The sequence below is a fragment of the Chaetura pelagica genome, unplaced genomic scaffold (genome assembly GCF_000747805.2).
Source record: "Chaetura pelagica isolate M959 unplaced genomic scaffold, ChaPel_1.0 scaffold2, whole genome shotgun sequence".
Classification (NCBI taxonomy): Eukaryota; Metazoa; Chordata; class Aves; order Apodiformes; family Apodidae; genus Chaetura; species Chaetura pelagica.
Genome location: NW_009952796.1, coordinates 6,358,999 through 6,377,791, shown reverse-complemented (window position 1 = coordinate 6,377,791; position 18,793 = coordinate 6,358,999). Strand labels below are relative to the sequence as shown.

Below are 18,793 nucleotides of genomic sequence, written 5' to 3'. Positions count from 1 at the left end.
CTCCCTTGTCTGTCCTTCCTAAAGAGTGTTTAACCCTCTGTTCTGATGCTCCAGTCACGGGAGCCATCCCAACAGGTGTCAGTGATGCCAATGATATCATATCCCTGCAGGCTCACTCTCATCTCTAATTCCTCCTGTTTATTCCCCATGCTGCATGCATTTGTATTTAATCTGGGCCTCCAGTAAGGTTGCCTGACTAGCTTACCTGACCACCACCCCACCCCTAGGCTTGTCTGTAGTAATCCTGGCTTTATCCCCCACCCCCTTGCAACCCACTTTAAAGCCCTATCAGTGAGTCCTACTAATTCCTGCCATAGTACCTTTTTTCCCCTGTGGGACAGGGTCTTTTCATCCAATGTCTGCAGGCCTGGTGTCCTGTAAACCAAACCATGATCAAAAAACCTGAAGTCCTGTTGGTAGGATTTGCTGAATGTTGAATTTGTTGAAGAAAACAAGTGCTATATGAAATTACTTCTCTAAAATAACCTTTAAATATCTGATCAAGGTTGAAAAAAGGACCATCAAATTTTACTGCTACTTAAGCCACAATAATCTGCATTAATATTAAATTGCAAAATACTTGTATGGTTCAGTAGACTACAGTGGTAAACTAAGACAGATTAAGAAATCTGGAAGAATGTGTTTTCTTCGCAGCAAATTATAAATGAGACCAAGGTTGCTCTGGGTTACTGGGAGGAGTAATTTTTGTCTCCTGAATGAATGTAATTCTGAAATTCTGTAGACTACAAAGTTAGTTTTCTTTGGCACGGTCTCAGGGTTGTCCTTATTTTGATTTTATGCTACTCAATGTCTTCAATTTGCATAGACAAGAAATATTTCCCCCTTTTGTTTTATTACAAATTAGATGTAGAGAAAAAGTAGTTTAAACTGGTTATTACTTGTAACTGTAAGAGTTCATTATTCCTAGCTTTTTTTTTCCCCTTAAACTGGTTGCTGCCAGTCTGATGCTTCCTTTTTGTTAAATTAATCATGTGCCCCTTTTCTCTGCATGCATATATTTACTTATTTAAAGTTTCATGTAAGAATGCAGTATTTAGAAAACACAGACATTTTGCTTGGAGGAGGATGATTATTCTGGTAAAATTAATCATGTGGGCATCAAGTGTTTCATTGTGCCGTTTTCAGACAGCATGATTTGAAAAACTTAACAACTTAAAAAAAGAAGATTTTAGACTTTTGAGTTGAAGAATGCTGCTAGGAAAGGTGAAGCAATTGGACAACAGTGTTTAGCAATGTCTCTGGGCAGTGGAAAAGTGCAGCTTATTAAAGATTCTAGCTAATACCCAAAATTTCAATTGATTTTGTTACTGCTTTAAAAGAAAAGTTCACTGCTTTCTTATGCAGGCAAATATGCCATTATATTGTAATGTTGATATTTTGAAGATGATTCATTTTTACTCTGAGGTGTAGTTACTTACTCCTAAATTTTGGCATCCGGTTATGAACAGTAACATTCTCTCTTCCTGTTTCTGAAGGGTTGCCTACTGTTGATGAACAATAAAGCCAGTGGTGAGCTATTTTTTAAATGGTATTTATTAATTTCAATTTTAATAGCTTCTCTTCTAGGCTTTTTTTCCTTCATAAGGGTGTTTTTTAGGCAAAGCAAATGTGCAGACATACACTATAGAGACAAGTAGCTGAATTTGGGGCAGAAGGTGTCTTGTTGGCATACCGGGCTCTACTGCTGTTTGTGGAAATCTGGAAAACTGTCGGAAGAATGGGAAAAAAAAAAAAAGCTAAACCAAGATGTTTGCATCAGCACATAACGATAATTTTTTCTTGGGCTGCTCACAGCAAAATATAAATTTGACAACCCCCAACGTTTAGATGCCCAATTAAAAAAATTCCAGTAGCAAGACCCTTCGGGATAACTAGACAGGAATGATTAGCATTTCTTCTGTCTTTACAGCTTCATTGAGGAAAGGAGAAGATCAAAACAGCACTCTGTATGTTTGGGCCTTTGTGTATGCAGTGTACACCTCTCTGAGTGTTTGTAAACACTGCCTGGATCTGCAGTCATGTTTCAGAATTTTTTGTTAAATGAGAAACTGTATCAAACTGCTCATTGCAGACAGGTCAGGGTTTAAAATTTACTTTCATAAGGCTCTGAGACACTTCCAAAATGATGATGATTGCAGAAAAATGATTGTGATCTTTTTTGTGTTGTGTATGTGCATGCCGTGGTTATTGATATAGCATAACATCCCTCGCATTAATGACCCTCGCAGACTGAAAGACTGCTTCTGACTGATTGTAAACACAGCTGTTAAACATTAGTCTATTTTTGTTCTTTAGTCACTCTTTAATACTATTACCTGTTCGCAGAAGGTACCAAGCCCTTGATCTTGTTTGAGGCCTGTGCTCCAGTCATTAACCAAAGGCAGTGATGTAGCTCCTGTGATTGTGTCCAAGTGAATGCTGTATAGGAGAAGACACCTTTAGGCAGCTATGCAATTAGCATTTGTCTTTCAATAACCAAGACTTTTGCAGAAAGACACAGCCTTTCACTGAGCATGCTACAGGCAAGAGATTAAATCCTGAAGTCAGGGATGTTTAATACATGTATTATCTTATGCCTCTGGCTGACTATACTAATGGTTAATGGTGGAGAAAAACGTTTTTCATGCTGGGCAGAAGCAGCCTAGTCAGATCTAGAACCAACTGTTTTGTTTTTCCTCACTACAGTGCAAAATCCTTAAATGTTCTTTAAGGCTGAATTACTTTGTAGCTTCGCACCAAAGGCTGCATGGGGCAGAGAGGGTGCTTATCATCTGAGTTATGATACAATTTGAATGTTTACTAGTTTCAGTGTTAAGGATTTCTTCTCCTGCAGTGTCTCATTAGGTGGTGATACAGATGTGGTTTATAGGAGTTTCAAGCTAGTTTTAGCAAGTAAATTAAAAGGAGAACCTCAGATCCACATTTTGGGTTATGCATATGTGCATTATGCATATGTGGGAAGAAGATTGATCTTCCCCTCCTAAAGAAAATTGTGATGCTCAGTTTTGGAGTACAAGGCACAGGAGAGTAGACATTCTTTATGAATGAAAATTAGATTATAGTCTGAAGTAACAATCTTATTTTTGTGTTTCAAATCTGAAAGTAACTGGAGGAATCCTAGGTCTTGACTTGAACCTCAATTTTTATTCATGAAATAACATTTACAAATTTCAGGTCATAAACTAGTTTAAACAAGTATATGTAGTACCTTATTGTCTTGTCTTTTTTTTTTTTCTTTCCCTCCAATCTCACCACCCTGCAAACTTAGAAAGCAGCAGTATCAAGAGCAGGGCTGATAATGCATTGCTGCACTTTTGGGAAGCAACAGCTGCTTCACCTATGGTTAAACAAGAGGTACACTTTTAGATATACTTCAGTTTAGACATCTGATTATTGCAGTCCTTCAACCTGCAATTTTACCATGCTGCAACTGATGACATATTTGAAGGTAGCTGAAAGGTTTGCCTGACACTTTCTTCAAACTGTCTGATTCTGCATTTTCATTTCTGTTATCCCTGTCTTCACACTTAAGTTGTTTACTGATTATGAAAGAGGAATGTAGGACTTAACCTTAGTATTTTTTTGTCACTGGCCTGCAGCATGAAGATGATGATAATCTCTGTGACATCGTGTTGGTTTGTAACCAGATATACACAGGAAAAAAACCCTTTTTTCTCCTGAAGCCTTAAGATTTATTTGAAAGGGTAGAGGCAGAATTGGATAAATAGGTAATGCTTGTTAAAATGTATTATTTGTTGAACTTATTATAATTGGGATGGTAGTGTAGTGGTTTGGTCTAATTCTTAGCAGAAGCTCTGAGTCTGTGGCAGATTCATGGCTGTTTTGGGTAAGAAACTTAGCTTTCCATATCCAGAGAACTGTGAAAACATGTTTGTGTAAATTTCTTCACTCCCTCTTTCATAAAAACATTCAATGTTAGCTTTTATTACGGGTAAACAAAACTATAATATTCTCAGAAAAAGGCTGTAGTGGTTAACTTTGTTAATACACTATTACATAGATGTATGTTATCTAATGTTTCAGAATCAATGGGGGGGGGGGAGTTTGCATTTCCTAAGTTTTACTTCACTAGAAAATGTGTGTTTCCCAATTTCCTGCCACTAGCGACAGTTATACTGAAGAACGCATTGAACTTCAGGGGGGAAAATGTGAATTAATGCTTTATCTTAATGCATAGTTTGAAATGAGAAGGGAAGTTGTTTTATGGCAAAGCCACAGTCTAATTTGTATCTAAAACCTAAGCATACTGTTTACTTTGTTTTAGAAACTACTACATTGTTGTCTTTTCTTGGCAGTTCTGTAATTTATATTATATTATAGGACTGGAAGGATACATCCAATAATATAAAGCATACAGCTAGTGATAGCTTCACAGTAGTGAAGAGCAAGAAGAATAGTGAAAGCAAGAAGTCTGATGGTGAGAAATACCATTGTTCAAATACAGTAACCTAGAAAAAAAAGCTTAAAATACACTTGGAACCAGAATAAGTCTTGATGGTCATGGTGTGGTATTGTGTGGATGGTAAAGCAAAGTGTACAGAGCACTGTAGGAAAAAACAAACACAAACTGCAAGGTTTCATAAAAACTTAAAAAATACGAGTTTTCATGTCTTACCTTATTTGTGTTATGTTTATCTTTTCCAGGTTGCAGTAGTAAAACTGAAGAATGCAGATAAGGTTTTTGCCATGAAGATACTTAATAAGTGGGAGATGCTGAAGAGAGCTGAAGTAAGAATACAGAAGTGTTTTCTGTAATTATGCTCTTACTCTGCTGAGTTGTTACTTCTCTTTCCACAAGACACTGTGTGTATAGAGGGACTGAGGAGGTGCTTCACTACTTATAGGGAAGCCTGATACTATACCCTTCTCCCTTCAAAACTAGTTTAAAGTTCTGTCAGTGAGACTCACAAGCTCCTGAGCAAAGAACCCCTTCCCACTTTGAGAAAGCTGAATCCCACCTGACACCAGTGAGTCTAATTCCGTGTAGGCATTCCCATTATCAAAAAAAATCCAAATTGTGGTGACACCAGCCACAGAGCCATGTGTCCATCTGTTTCTTTCAATGTCACTGCCCAGAACTGGAATGAGAAAGGAGAAAAATGACCTATGACCCAGATTTTCTCACCAACCATCCCAAGGCCCTAAAGTATCTTTTGATCATTCTTGGACTATGTGTTGCTGCGTCATCACTTCCAATATGGAACACAGTCTGTGTGCCATACCAGGCTAGGAAATTTCCTAGTGATGTCCATAACTTGAGCCACAGGGATGCAGCAGACTCCCTTAAGAGGAGGGTCTGTCTGGTGTACTGCACCCTCTGTTTCCCTCAGAAGGGAGCTACCTTCAGCTGTAACCCTTCTTTTCTTCCTGGTGGAGGTGGTCATAACACGAGGGATAGGCCTTTCTGACACATCTAGTGTAGAACCATTATCCACATAATTCATTGATTGGTCTTCCACAGCCAGAGCCTCATACCTGTTGTATGGAGGCCCCTAGGAAGGTCAGGCAGGCAATGGTGGGGATTCATTTGCTTCCTTGAGCACAGACTTGCCTCCATTCACTCCTTTTGCTTAAGCTACTGCCATCTGCCTGGCAGGGAGAGGATATACAGGGTCTCCTTGGTCTCGTCTTTTTTCTGATGATTGGTGGCTGTTCTGAATCAGGGAGGGCAGAGCATTTCCCCACCAGTCTATCTCTTTCTCAGGCTCCTGATGCTCCTTAACCTTTCTCCTTCCTCTCAGAGCTCTGGCACGAGGCTGGGCAGATCATCCCATATTGATGAAGTTTAATATTAAAATTAGCTTAAAGCAGTTCATCAAAAGGGTTAAAATGGCATGGAATCTTGACTTTGGTGGGGCTGAATGTTTTAGACATTACACCTTTTCTGTAGTTGCCCAGTAATTAATGACATTACAGGCAACCTATTAATGAATTTATTCCAGTTAGTAATGTAGTCTTTAACAAGTATTTTCTGTGATGAAAGGTAATTACTGAGCTATAACTCACCAAGCCTATTAATTTTACACTAGATAGAACTTAGTCAAGGTCCAATTTGTAGACTGAAAAATCAGAAAGATAAAAGTTTCAAATTAATTTGAAAAGTTCCTTGGTAAATCTTGAGTTCTTTTGGTGTTCTGGAAAAGATGGAACAGCTCTTCCACTAGTCCTGCTTTGCCTTGAGTTCCCACTTTCATTATACAACTCCACTCTTCATAGACTTCTCAATACATTTCCCTGGTTTCCTTCAGAAAGAAATTTATAAAATGCAGACTATACCTGAAGACTTCTATATTAGTTCTAAACTCTAAATTCTAAAAATAAAGTCTTAAAAATATCTTAAAATGTACAGAGTTGCTTTGAACATTGGGGTTTTTTTTTGTTTGGACAGTGCAAACACTGTGTCTTCCAGCTTGTCTGATCAAATTATCTCTAAGCTCAGTTTTTATTTGAGACTCCTTTCTACTCTCAGACTGCTCTGCTGTTCAGTTGCTTCCAAGTTTTATTCAGATGTCTGCCTTTATGTTTTAATTATATCTTGTTAGGGAATTAGATCAATGGGAAACTACCACACTAAAAAAAAAGGCAAAATTAACCAGACAAATAAAAGCCAATTTCTAATGTGCACACATCCTGTCTCTTAATGAAAGTGTTATCACGTTAAGAAGTATAAATGGCATGCACATTGTGGTTAGATGTACATAATGTGTTTCCTCTTTATCCATAAATTACTCAGATACTGACCAATCTAGCATTAGTCTCCATACAGCGAGGTCTTTCTCTCCAGGACAGAAGTTACAACTATAAGTTTGTTATTTTAGTGCAAAAGAAAAGACCAGAAAGTTCCAATCTGTTTTGAAATGTATCATTTAAAGTTAGTTGAAAAGCTATTTCTTTCCATTAAAATACAGTTATAAATAGGTTTGAAATTTTTTTCTCTATGCAAAGTATTAATTCATTAGCCTAAAAAGAGTCTAAAAAGAGTTACAGCTATGTTTTTCCATGTCTTTGTAGCCCATGGGCATACAGTGGAAATTGAACCATCTGGAGTGAAAATGCATTACAAAACATGACCTTCAACAACTGTAACCTGTCACTTTAAAGTGCTGATGAACACTTCTTGCTTTTTACTACTGCCAGGGAAAATGACCCATTTTGGCTCTCTTAGCAACATACTGCAGTAACACTGAAATGCACAGGAAAATCATACAATCCAAAAATGCAAGATGAGCAAATAGGTAGGTGTATAGGTAATTGGCAGAAATAAGTTGTTCATATATCCCTGTATCAACCTTGTGGGAAGTGGGAGTCATTTGTAAAAGCAGAAGGGGAGCTTGTACTCCAAGAGGATTGCAAGTGCTAGGATAAGATTGATGATTACAAGCCCTGAGAGTAATTGTAAGCAGAAACTTTGCTCCCATGAAAATATACAGGTTGTGAAGTCAGTGCTCTCTTTTGTATTAATAAAGAGTGAAAGTTTTCCAAATACTTGCCCCTGTTAAAAACTCCAAGATGTGATGTAGAACTGGGGACTTTACTGATACAAGGAATACCTGAAAGTTTGTGACAGCTTGCTGGCACACTTCCAGACGTGTTACCATGAGTGTTGATATTTACTTTAAGTAACGTGTGCCATGGTAGTGTCAAATGAGGTTCAGGAGAGACCAGGACAAATATTATGCAGCATGGAAGCAGTCAGCACTCCCAGAAGGTGGTAACTCTGAGCTGTAAGGACATAAACACCAAATAGCTTAGTGGCCTGAGTTCTTTGCTGATAGAAGGTCACAATAACAGTATAGATATAACCAAAGCACTAGGTTGACTTTGTTGTGACAGAAGGTTGGAACAGATGACCTCTTGAAGTCTCTGCCAACAGTTCTCTGTGGGCAGAGACTGTGCCTAAGGAAGATGAAGTACAATGTTGAAATAATGAATGATGCAAAAAAAGACTTAATTAAAAAATAAAAAAATAATTGAGCTATGTTGCAGTAATTATAGGAATAATGAATTAATGTAAACCTCATGAACCACTTAGACTCTTTGGCTGTTACTATTTCATCTGTGATCTGTTGTGGTAATTGCTGTTGCTGTTAGCTCTAGGCATACTGCCCAGAGGTGGGTGTCTACAGTGCTCAAGGAATGCATGGTCTTTTTGTTAAATGATGGCAATAAACAAGTGGAATTATATAAACTCACTACTAACCTTGTGAATTGTGTCATAACAGTAGAGAAACTACATGATACTTATCCTTGTGAAAACAAGAGTTCATAGTATATCTGTCTGAAATATGTCAAGAGTTTACAAACAAGGAAGGAAAAAGAAGTCAAGTTGAAGCATAAAAAAGCTTTTCTTCCTCCTGAAGATTATCCTTTCTCCTTCTACCAACCCCAACTCTATTTTTCATTTAATAACCTTTGAGAGTATTTGTGTAAAGTATATTTGTTCTTTTCTCAAATTTCATTGATTTATCTCGTGCGTTGTGCTATTATTTAAGTATATCACCTTTCCTTTTCCTTATCTGCATTACTCTCTGTATACACCAAAACAAGACTTGGTATGGTATATTTGCTTGGAGGAGGGAGTTATTTTCAGCTCTGTGTTTGCTGCATGTATTCTTGTGCATAGCTCAATTTAAAATTATATGTTGCTTTTCATTCTTTGCTTTCTAAATCTCACAGTCAACAATAACCATGTTAGAGTTCTGTTATTTACCTATTGTTTTTGGAAATTAAATTGAAAAAGTAAAAGAAAAGGCTTGGATTTCCTTTGAATTTATCTGTCTCCTAAGATGAATGAGACAGAGCATGGTTCAAATAGATGAAACGTATTTACAAAGTAGTGGAGTGTGCCAGAAGAGAGGATGGTCTATGTTTTTCTCTAATTCTCCCATCTGTCTTCTAAATAGAGCCCATACAATGATTATCCTTTCTTTACACTATTTTTAGATGTTTTTCACAACAAAATTGTGTGTTAGCTTTGCTATTTGGTACCTTTTTCTTTTATTGCAGTATTTACTTCAGAACTCAATCCCATCAAAACATTTATCATATTTCCTTGCTATACTTTCTTTTTGGCTTCTTATCTTTTTGGTCATTTTTCTCTATCATTTCACAAAACTGCTTTTGCTGAGTTATTTTATTCACTTCTCAGGGCAGTTTGCAAGATCTCCATTGAAATAACTGCCTTGCTGCTTTCCAGTTGGTTGTTTTCTTCACATATTATCTTTGGTTTCATATGAACCCATGTTCTGCTTCTTCTCTTAGATATTCCTTAGCATTTCTTGGCAGTTCTTGTTACTCCTCTATTCCACTTGCTATGAAGGCACCTTTGACTCCTGTGTTTCTTTCCAGTATATTGAGGGGAGTTCCTTCTGGATGTCTTACCAACAACTTATATCTGGCAAGAACAATATGCAATTCTGCCTTACTTTTCCTGACTAAAAAGTGTTGAGAAAACCTCAACTGGTTAATGGTTATCAAATTATAACTCTGTGGAAGTTATTGGCAGCTACATTCAAATTAAGGGAAGGACTTTGCTTATGTGAAAATTAAAATGTAAAACTAGGCTAATAGCATGATGACATAAAAAAAGACAAGAGATTCTAGTTCCTTAAGTCCTGTTGCAGTTATAATTGTATGCCAGTATTTATTGTTTTCTTCAGTCTTATATTTTTCATTGTTGATATGATTTAAATATCTGTATTTACAAAAAGCACAAGCTTTTGCCATGGGATTTTTAGACAATGGGAAGCAGCATCTTACTTCTCCCTTTGCATCACTTAACAATATAAAGAATTACAACTATAAAAATATGAAGAAGATGGACTTTTCTGATATCTAGTTTTTCATAGATTTTTGGCATTTTAGGGAGAGTGTAGTAAATGTTTTCTTAACTGAGAAGCAGTTTTGAACTTTTTCCCCAAAATACAATGTTAAAACACAGTCAACTTGCAAAATGTGTTTCTTTACATATTTTATTTGCAGCCTGTAATTCTTTTTCTCCCTTCAGACAGCCTGTTTTCGAGAAGAGAGAGATGTGTTAGTGAATGGAGATAACCAGTGGATCACAACATTACATTATGCATTCCAGGATGAAAACTATTTAGTGAGTGTTGCTTTTATATATATCTTATTTGTGATTTGAGAGGAAATACAATTTGTTTATATGTTGAATTTGTGTTCTGGACTATACATATAATATCATCTTGTGTGATTTTGTGCATAAGATTCTAAAGGATGGAGAATGGTCAGAAACTTTCTACATTTTGCTATAAATACCTTAGGAATGCAGGGTTTTTTTCTAAGCCACTTGACAAACCTTAATCTATCTGCATCTTCTTTCTTATAATTTGTCACTCCGGTTTAATTGGGTTCATACAAATAAAAATGTGCCCACTAACATAAACTTTCCATTTGATTTTTTTGTTGTTGTTTTACAGTTAGGAATAAGAAGTAGCTCCATTTAGAAACAATAGTTAATTTTGATTGACCTTGGATTTTTTTGAGGACTTAAACCCACTAGCAAATGAAAAAAAAAAAGTTCTTGCACCATGGAAGAATACCACACCACTAAATGTTATTAAATAAGAATTGAAAGCTGTAACTCCAGATTAAAGTTATCTCTTCGATATATTCTTTAGTTTTCAAGTACTTTGAAAGACTTGCGAAAAAAAGCTAACATGAGAAAAAAGTGCCATTTTTCTGTGAAATCTTGAAATATGTTTTGATTATGATACAATTTTGGTAATATCTATGCCTGGAAAGATAAACAACTACCCATTGATAGATTCTGCTTATGTGGATTTATTGCCCTGGGCTTTTCAATTCTGTATAACTAGTAAGTTCTAGTGTTTTCTTAAAAATCTACTATGCCAACATAATCTTTTTTTCCTCTCAGTGTGTCCAATAGAAGAAGTGCTGTACATGGAATTCTTGCAGAATTGCTATGCCATTTGCCATTATATTGCTTTCTGTTTTCTCAGCTCACATAATTGGAGATCCTTGGATTTTGATGGAATTCATACAGAAACAAGGCTTCCCATTTTTCAATAAAACATTTGCCTTAAATAACTCCCAACTTCATACATACATAACTCCAGCTTCATACATTATTAATGTGGACAGTGAAAATAATCTATAATCTCATGTTTTATGTAATTCTGATCTTGCTATTAACTTTTTGAAGAAAATATTACATATTCTACAACAGCCTACTAAAATTTGTTTAATCTTGCTAGTTCCCTCATTTTCACTGAGCACAAAGCAACTTCTATTCTTTATCTTTGATAGTCTGCTAACAGGAGCTAGTTTTGCAACCTGCTGGGTAAAATAGCAGTAATACTGTTTTTAATCCTTCTAGTGTGAATGTATCACTAGTTCTCTATGTGCTTTTTATTAAAATAAAATACAACAGAAGTGGCCTTTCAAAAAACGATTGTGTAGGTTGAGTAGTAGATGTGGTTGAGAAGTGGATGTTGTTCACCTTTAATACTGCTTTTGACATTGTCTGGCATAACATCATTATAGCCAAGCTGAAAAAGTATGCAGTAAATAAGCAACAGTAAGGTGTATTGCAAACTGCCTGCACTACTGAGCCCAGATGGTCATGATCAGTGACACAAAGTCCAGCTAGAGGCCAGTAAGTAGTGGTGTATCTTGGGGCTTCAAAGTGGAGCCAGCATCTTCATTTATGACTTGGAAAATGGGATGGAGTTCACCCTTGTCAAGTTTGCAGATGATAAAAACTGGGTGAAGTGGCTGATGTGACAGATGTCTGTGCTGTCATTCAAATGGACCTTGACAGGCTTGAGAACTGAGCAGAGGGAAATCTCATGAAGTTCCAAGTGAAATGCAATGTTCTGCATCTGAGGAGGAATAACTCCAGGCACCAGTACATACATGGTGGGGACTGCAAGCTTGAGATGCTGGTGAATAACAAGCTCACAATCAACCAGCAATGCACTCTCACAGCAAAAAACGGCCAAGAGTATCCTGGGCTGCCTTAGGAAATGTGTTGCCAGCAGGTGAGTGGGAGGCCCTTCCCTCTCTGCTCAGCTGTGGCATGGCTGCACCTGAAGTATTGTGTCCAGTTCTGGCCATTCCGGTGCAAAACATATGGAGCTACTGGAGCAAGTTCAGTGCAAGGCCAGAAAGGTGATTAAGGTACTAGAGCATCTTTCCTATGAGGAGAGGCTGAGAGAGCTTGAATGTAAACTGAAATGCATGACATTTTGTTTTAAACACAAGAAAATTCTTCTTTACTGTGAGGATAGTCACACTGGAACAGATTGTCTAAAGAGATTGTGGAGTACTTAAAACCCCATTGAACAGGGTACTTGACAGCCTACACTAGCTGACCCTGCTTGAGCAGATGAGGTTAGAGTAGATGATTTCAAAAGGTCTGTTCCAATGTAAAAGATTCTGTGATTTAGGATTAAATGTACCTGTTAAACTTCCACTAGTTACTAGAATTTTATGTCCTTAAACCTGTACTCTTTTTTTCTATTGGAAGTAGGATGCTGTTGTACAGTAGTATTCTAAGAAGTAATTGACACCTGAAGAGGCCTGGATAATTGTGTGCTTTTAGAAACTACTATAAAAGCTTTTTTTTTTTTTTAATAAAATTTAAGAACCTTCATCTTTGATGTTGAGTGGGATGCTGTGCATTGACTGAGCTGTTCTATTAAAAAATTAGTTGTTAAACTTACCTTTGATTCCTATGCATGTGTTTATCTTCAAGTGCACAATTTAATACTGTGTGTTACAGTTTAAATATTGGCATCTTTGAGGAGTTGAGGACATTCTTGTGGTTAGGCTACCATGTTGCTCTTGGAAAATGGGAGGTGCAGAACCCTGTGTTGTAAAAGTCAAAATTCCCTTATTTTTGTATATCAAATTACGGCATTATACCGCTTTTAAAAATGCTGAAGAATGAGTTATGAGAATCTTAAGAGGCTTTTTCAATATATTTTCAAAATAGTAAGTTAAGCTCTTGCAGATATCACTACATAGTGTATCAGTTAATAATCATATTAAGTTCCAAAGGCTTAGTGTATTTTTTAAAACTGTGAAACATGAGAAGCTGATAGTGTAGTTCTTGTTTCAGAGAGAGCATAGGAGAACCACTGAATAGATTATGTTTATCTTGTGAGCATAATTTAAGAAGTTTACTATTCATGTAATAGAATCATAGAATGTATTGGGTTGGAAGGGGCCTCTAAAGGTCATCTAGTTGAATCTGTCTGCAATAAGCAGGGACATCTCCAACTAGACCAGATTGCCCAGAACGCCATCAAGCATCACCTTGAGTATCTCAGGGATGGGGCCTCTACCACCTCTCTAGGCAGCCTGTTCCAGTGATCCACTGCCCTCATATTAAATAACGTTTTCCTAATGTCTAACCTAAATCTACCCTTTTCTAGCTTAAAATAATTACCCCGTGTCCTATTGTTACATACCCTAGTGAGCAGTTCTTCCCCAGCTTTCTTATAGGCCCCTTTCAGGTATTGGAAGGTCGCTATAAGGCCCCCCCAGAGTCTTCTCTTCTCGGTGAAGAAACCAAACTCCCTCAGCCTGTCTTCATAAGAGAGGTGCTCCAGCTCTCTGATCATTTTCATGGCCCTGTCATCAAAGCAACAAATGAAATTTTGATTGTCAGCACATTTAGAATTTTGAGAAACCGATTTCATACTTTCTTCATGCACTTGGAATCAATTAGGATGCCCAGATTATTCTATATCAAATTGTTAAAATCTTAGGTCATTAGATTTATTGCCATGCCCCTTAAAGGGGTTTTGTTTTGATAAGGGAACCCAGAGTATATAAATATTTTGCATTTGTTGATGAAATATGGATGAAACTGATAATATTTTGTTGTAAAGCTTACTGTATTTGGAGAATTATAAATACGAAACATACTGAAGTAGGTTAAATAATAAAACGAGGCTGAACCATCTACTTTTTACAGAACTTATAAGGATCTTGGTTAGCTGTTTTAATGCCCATAACAATTTTTGAAATAAGCTAATTTTTATGCTTAAAATAGTTTTCAGTCTCTTGATTCACTCAATAGAAGTTTTGTTTCTCCCTGCCTCCCCTGTGTTTTCTTATCATTCCTTCTCCCTAGTACCTGGTTATGGATTACTATGTTGGAGGAGACCTGCTTACATTGCTCAGCAAGTTTGAAGACCGACTACCTGAAGATATGGCTCGTTTTTATTTGGCTGAGATGGTGATAGCTATTGATTCAGTTCATCAGTTGCATTATGTTCACAGGTAAGTAATTTGAGCTCCAAATTCCTGTTGAAGTTATGAGGAGTTCCTTGATGGAGTGAAAACAATTCCTGTTGAAGAGATGAAGCTAGTAACAGGTATTTCCTTAGTAAATCTTGGGGTTATTGAGCAATGTCGCTAACTTTGTACCATATGGACAGAGACATGAATGAATATCTGAATGCATGTGATTAATCTTGTACACTTGCATGTTTCAAGGTTAATGATCCATAAATTATAAAAGCAAAACTGGAAACCTGTTTGTGAAATATGAACAACTTTAAACTGATTTATCAAAGGCTCAGATTCTTTCTTAATTTGTTCAATCTGTATGGAAGTTGAAAACACACCTTTGTGTGGTATGCTTTGAATTGTTGTCACCATTTTGTTTTGGACTTACTGAAATTATCTTTAAAATTAAGTGGAGGCATTTTGCTAAGTAAGTTTTTTAAACTGCAGTGCTTATCTTTACTTTGGTATATTAAAAAATGTGTTCTGCTCAAAGGAAAATGTTGGTTTTATCTAGCTTTTTTGGAGGCTGTGATTTATTTTTCCACAACTGTAATGTATCCTTCTCTGCAGAATTCCATGGGGGTACTTGTATGCAGAACAAAATATTACCTTACAAGAGTCAGAGATTTCAAATGCACTCAATAGAGGTACTTTGCTCTGACAGAAGTCAGAGGAGGAAAACTCCCAATTATTTAAACTGAATCATTATGTTAGCAAAATGAGCTTTTTTGATACATCCATTCATCACCCTTAGTCAGAGTCTATGCTGGCTCTTCCTCCTTTTACTTTCCCACTTGGCTGCTTCACTCCAGGAAAGGTGGTGTTGGTTTTTTGTGTGTTTGTTTTGTTTGTTGGTTTGTTTTGGTTTTGTGTTTTGTTTGTTTTCTACAGGTGTATTGTAATTGGTTTTGGTTTGTTACTGGGTTATATTTTATCTCCTTTAGACTGTGGCTTTTCATGAAGGAGCTGTAGCTAGGAAAGCTGTAAGGCAGGGTGGCACTAAGCTGCAAATTCCTCTTCTAGAATATTTCAAAGTCTATTAATTTTGTTGTAGAACTGTGTCTACCTGCTAACAAGAGATCTTTGTGATTAGGCTTTGTGGCAAAACCCAAGTGAAATATTTTCCTTAAACCATCTTCTTGAATTTGGAAGGCTTCCACTGTGTTATTTCTGAGAAACTGTTTGTTCATTTAGGACCTGATGTGAAAGGCTTTTCTATTGAGTTTAATTTTATTCTAACTTTTAAAATGAGTTTGTCGGTGAACTGTAGAGATGCTCTCTCCTGTTACCAGATGGAGAGTCCTTTATATCCTACCTAAGCTTCTGTATTTTACCCAGTAAGTCAGCATATGTGGTAGTAACTCTTCCCAGAAGAGCAGATGCCCACCATCTCTACCTTTTCCTCCAAACAGATCAAAATTAGCATGTAATATTGTGGAGAACAGGCCTCCACAAAATACATGTCTCTCAACCAAATTGACTGGGATAGACTTAAACAAAGGAAAAAGAAAAACAAAAACAACAAACAAACAAAACAAAAAATCCCAAACCAACAAAACCAAAACACAACACAAAAAATAACGGTGTCAGCACTGTGGGGTGCGGGGGCTCAAACAGTGAAGGACTGGGACAGCCAGCCCCACCTTGCTGTGTTTGCAGCCAGGACCAGCTCTTGCAGGAACCCACCTCGGGGCTGGGAGCTGAGCAGACTGATCCAACTGATCAACTGATCCAGTTGAGGGCTGTGATGGGTCGTTGCCGCCTCTCCTCCGCTGCTGCTGGAGCCAAGGAGAGAGAAGATAGAAGGAGGAATAGGAGGCCAGATAACAAGGAGCCTTCTGTGGCTGGGGAAGGAGCTTGTTCCTGTTTTTTCTCGCGGAGCCTGCTCGCCAAGGAGCTACACAAACGGAGCCGAAGAAACAGAAGAAGGACCTGGAGCACACTAAAGAAGCTGGAATCACCGCTCACTCCCCGAAGCCTCCTCACCAAGCGCTCCCAAAGCAGCCACTGCAGCCGTGCTCCTGAGGCCCAGCCAAGCCCCAGCCCTGTCCTTGCTGTCCCCGAGCAGCCCCGAAGCCCCCACGGCCGGCGCTGCCAGTCCCGTTACTCCTATGAGTGTTTCTGAGCTGGGAACTGTAAGACTTGCAAACCAAGAAATCTTTCTTTTTCTGCCTTCTCTTCCCCAGGCAGAAGTGATCAGACACGCACACACACACCTCGTCAGCCCTATACGGTAAAGGCTTCAGGCTCTCTCTACCCCCAAACATGGCCTTTCTTTCTCTTTACCGACCGTGCACGTTTGCATATACAGTTCCCACATGCACACTTGTTAAAAAGCTGTTACAGTAAAGTGGTATTTAAAACTCATGGTCTCTGTGTTTGTGCTGGTGCACATACATCTAGGCGGAATTTGTGTCCTAGAGACACAGCCAGTGTAGCCAGCTGGTCCAAAGCTAGGGACAGACCCCCTGGGAAAGTAAAACCAGCCCATTTGGGGCTTTTCCTCCTCTAATCGAGGAGAAGAGAAGGGGTGATCCGTAATTCAGCTCGTTTTTCTAGCCCAGGTTGAACTCGGACTGCAACAAATATGCAGCAGATGTGAAGTTTCCATCCTCAGATGGTGTCCCCAAGATTAAATAGGTGTTGATATACAATTCTGATAGAAAAGTCAGTACCATTGCAGTTCAAAACAATATATTATGCTTGCAGATTTATTACTATGGTTTAATAAAAAACCCCTTCCTGTACATGCCCAATCCTTTGTTGTTTGATTTATGGCTTTGCTGGTGAGGTTCGCATATTTATGAAGTTGGACATTTTATCATTAGTAATGCTGTAACACAATGCCTGTTTATAAGAGGATGTTTTGCGAAGGGTAAAACTATAAAGAGCACTCAAGTATATGTTAAATGATCAGCCTCTGAAACGAGACACATTTCACTGTTAGTCTTATTAGGATGTTTGCAACTGGTAAAAGAAAAGAAAGGAAAAGAAAACACAATCTAAATGCCACTAGTTCTCTTTACCTGAAAGTTTAACTGTGGTGGCACGTCTTTTTAGGAAGTATTGCACACAGAAGACATAGAAGAAGAAAAATACTACTAAAAGACAGATGATTTAACAGCTGTAGTAGTGGTATTTCAGATTTATAGTCAATATGCATCAGGATTGGATCTGAGTTGTAGCTAGTGATCTAGAAATTATGCTTTAGGCATGTTTCATTCAAGCACTTTTTTCATACAATGATAGAGCAGGTTGGTTTGTATTGTTTCCTGTAAGTGCCCCAGTTTTTTCATGATAGATTTTCACAGTAACTGTGCATAGTGTTGTACTTCAATAATAGTTTTCTTTTTCTCTGAATGTTTTTGTAACTTCTAAAAAGTGTATTTATGTTTTTATTCTCGGTGTGGCAGTCGTTCTGCAGGTGTTCACAATGAGCAAGAAAGTACACGTGTATCTCTCAGAAATGCGTTACTTCTTCACAAATTTGTGTAAAGCTTGTACCTACCCCTGTATGATATGTTCTTAATTTGTACTGATGAAGCAATGCTTGGTTGTAGGCCAAGGTTAAATATTGTCTTGTGCCAGTTTTCTGCAAGCTGTATTTTCATACAGGCTAAGATTGTACATTTATTAGGAATCAACATCAATTTGTGTTTTATAGATTTGTAGCACCTATTTTTGAGTTTTGGCTGAAGAATGCCTCTACATGTTTTAATACTAATTTCAGTTTCAGGGTTGTGTTGTTACTGAATTGCTCATGGTATATGTTAACCTTGTATTTGCATATATTATCAAATATCCAGGTGTGGGCTGGAGTAAAACTTCTGTTGCCTTAAGCTAGGTAGCTACACTTTATTTATGCATGTTTCATTACCTCAAACATGTAAAATTGTTTTTCTTACAACTGAGACTTGAACTTCATTTTTTTTATTGGTGAGCCAGATTTCCTCTCCATTTTATGTGAGGTGGAAACTGAGGTGTAAAATGCTTGTTTTGTTTAAATCCTTTTAAGTAAAAAAACAGCTTAGAAGGCCTTGTTGTCACTAGAAGGAATTTCCCCTGAAGGTTGCAGAAGACTCCCCCTGGCTCAGTGAGTGAGCCCCTGGTGGATTTACATGTCTCTTCAATGTGTATGTGCTCCTGCTGTGCTTCTGCTGTCTTCTGAGGCAGCCCTTTGAAGTAAGGGTGCATCTAAGTCTGTCTTTGTCCTAAATTTAATTTGGGACATTCCAACTTCTTGAATACTACAGAGGTTGAAGTGTTACTTTGCTTAAGTGATTTTTATCTTTACTTTCTTTCCTCCATCTATTTGTTCTGCACAGAGTTGCATAGTGATTCAGTACAGAGCAAACATTTAGACTTCTGATCCTCCTGCAAAAATATTTAAAATAGCTTTTATACATAGTGGCACATTCCTATGTTAAAACAGTTTTCCTTTTCTATTGACTGATAAAATAATCCCCATTTG

At 37.5% G+C, this 18,793-nt stretch overlaps 1 protein-coding gene across 4 annotated transcripts in view; it reads left to right on the top strand.

Annotated features, from left to right (window-relative positions):
• Window positions 1-18,793, top strand: part of CDC42BPA (CDC42 binding protein kinase alpha (DMPK-like)) — a 199,915-nt gene that overhangs the window by 63,785 nt on the left and 117,337 nt on the right. For all 4 annotated transcript variants that reach the window (XM_009994784.1, XM_009994783.1, XM_009994785.1 and 1 more), the window contains exons 3-5: window positions 4,687-4,770; window positions 10,049-10,144; window positions 14,165-14,313. In XM_009994784.1, the coding sequence (XP_009993086.1) occupies window positions 4,687-4,770; window positions 10,049-10,144; window positions 14,165-14,313 (329 nt within the window). The remainder of the gene's footprint in view (window positions 1-4,686; window positions 4,771-10,048; window positions 10,145-14,164; window positions 14,314-18,793) is intronic.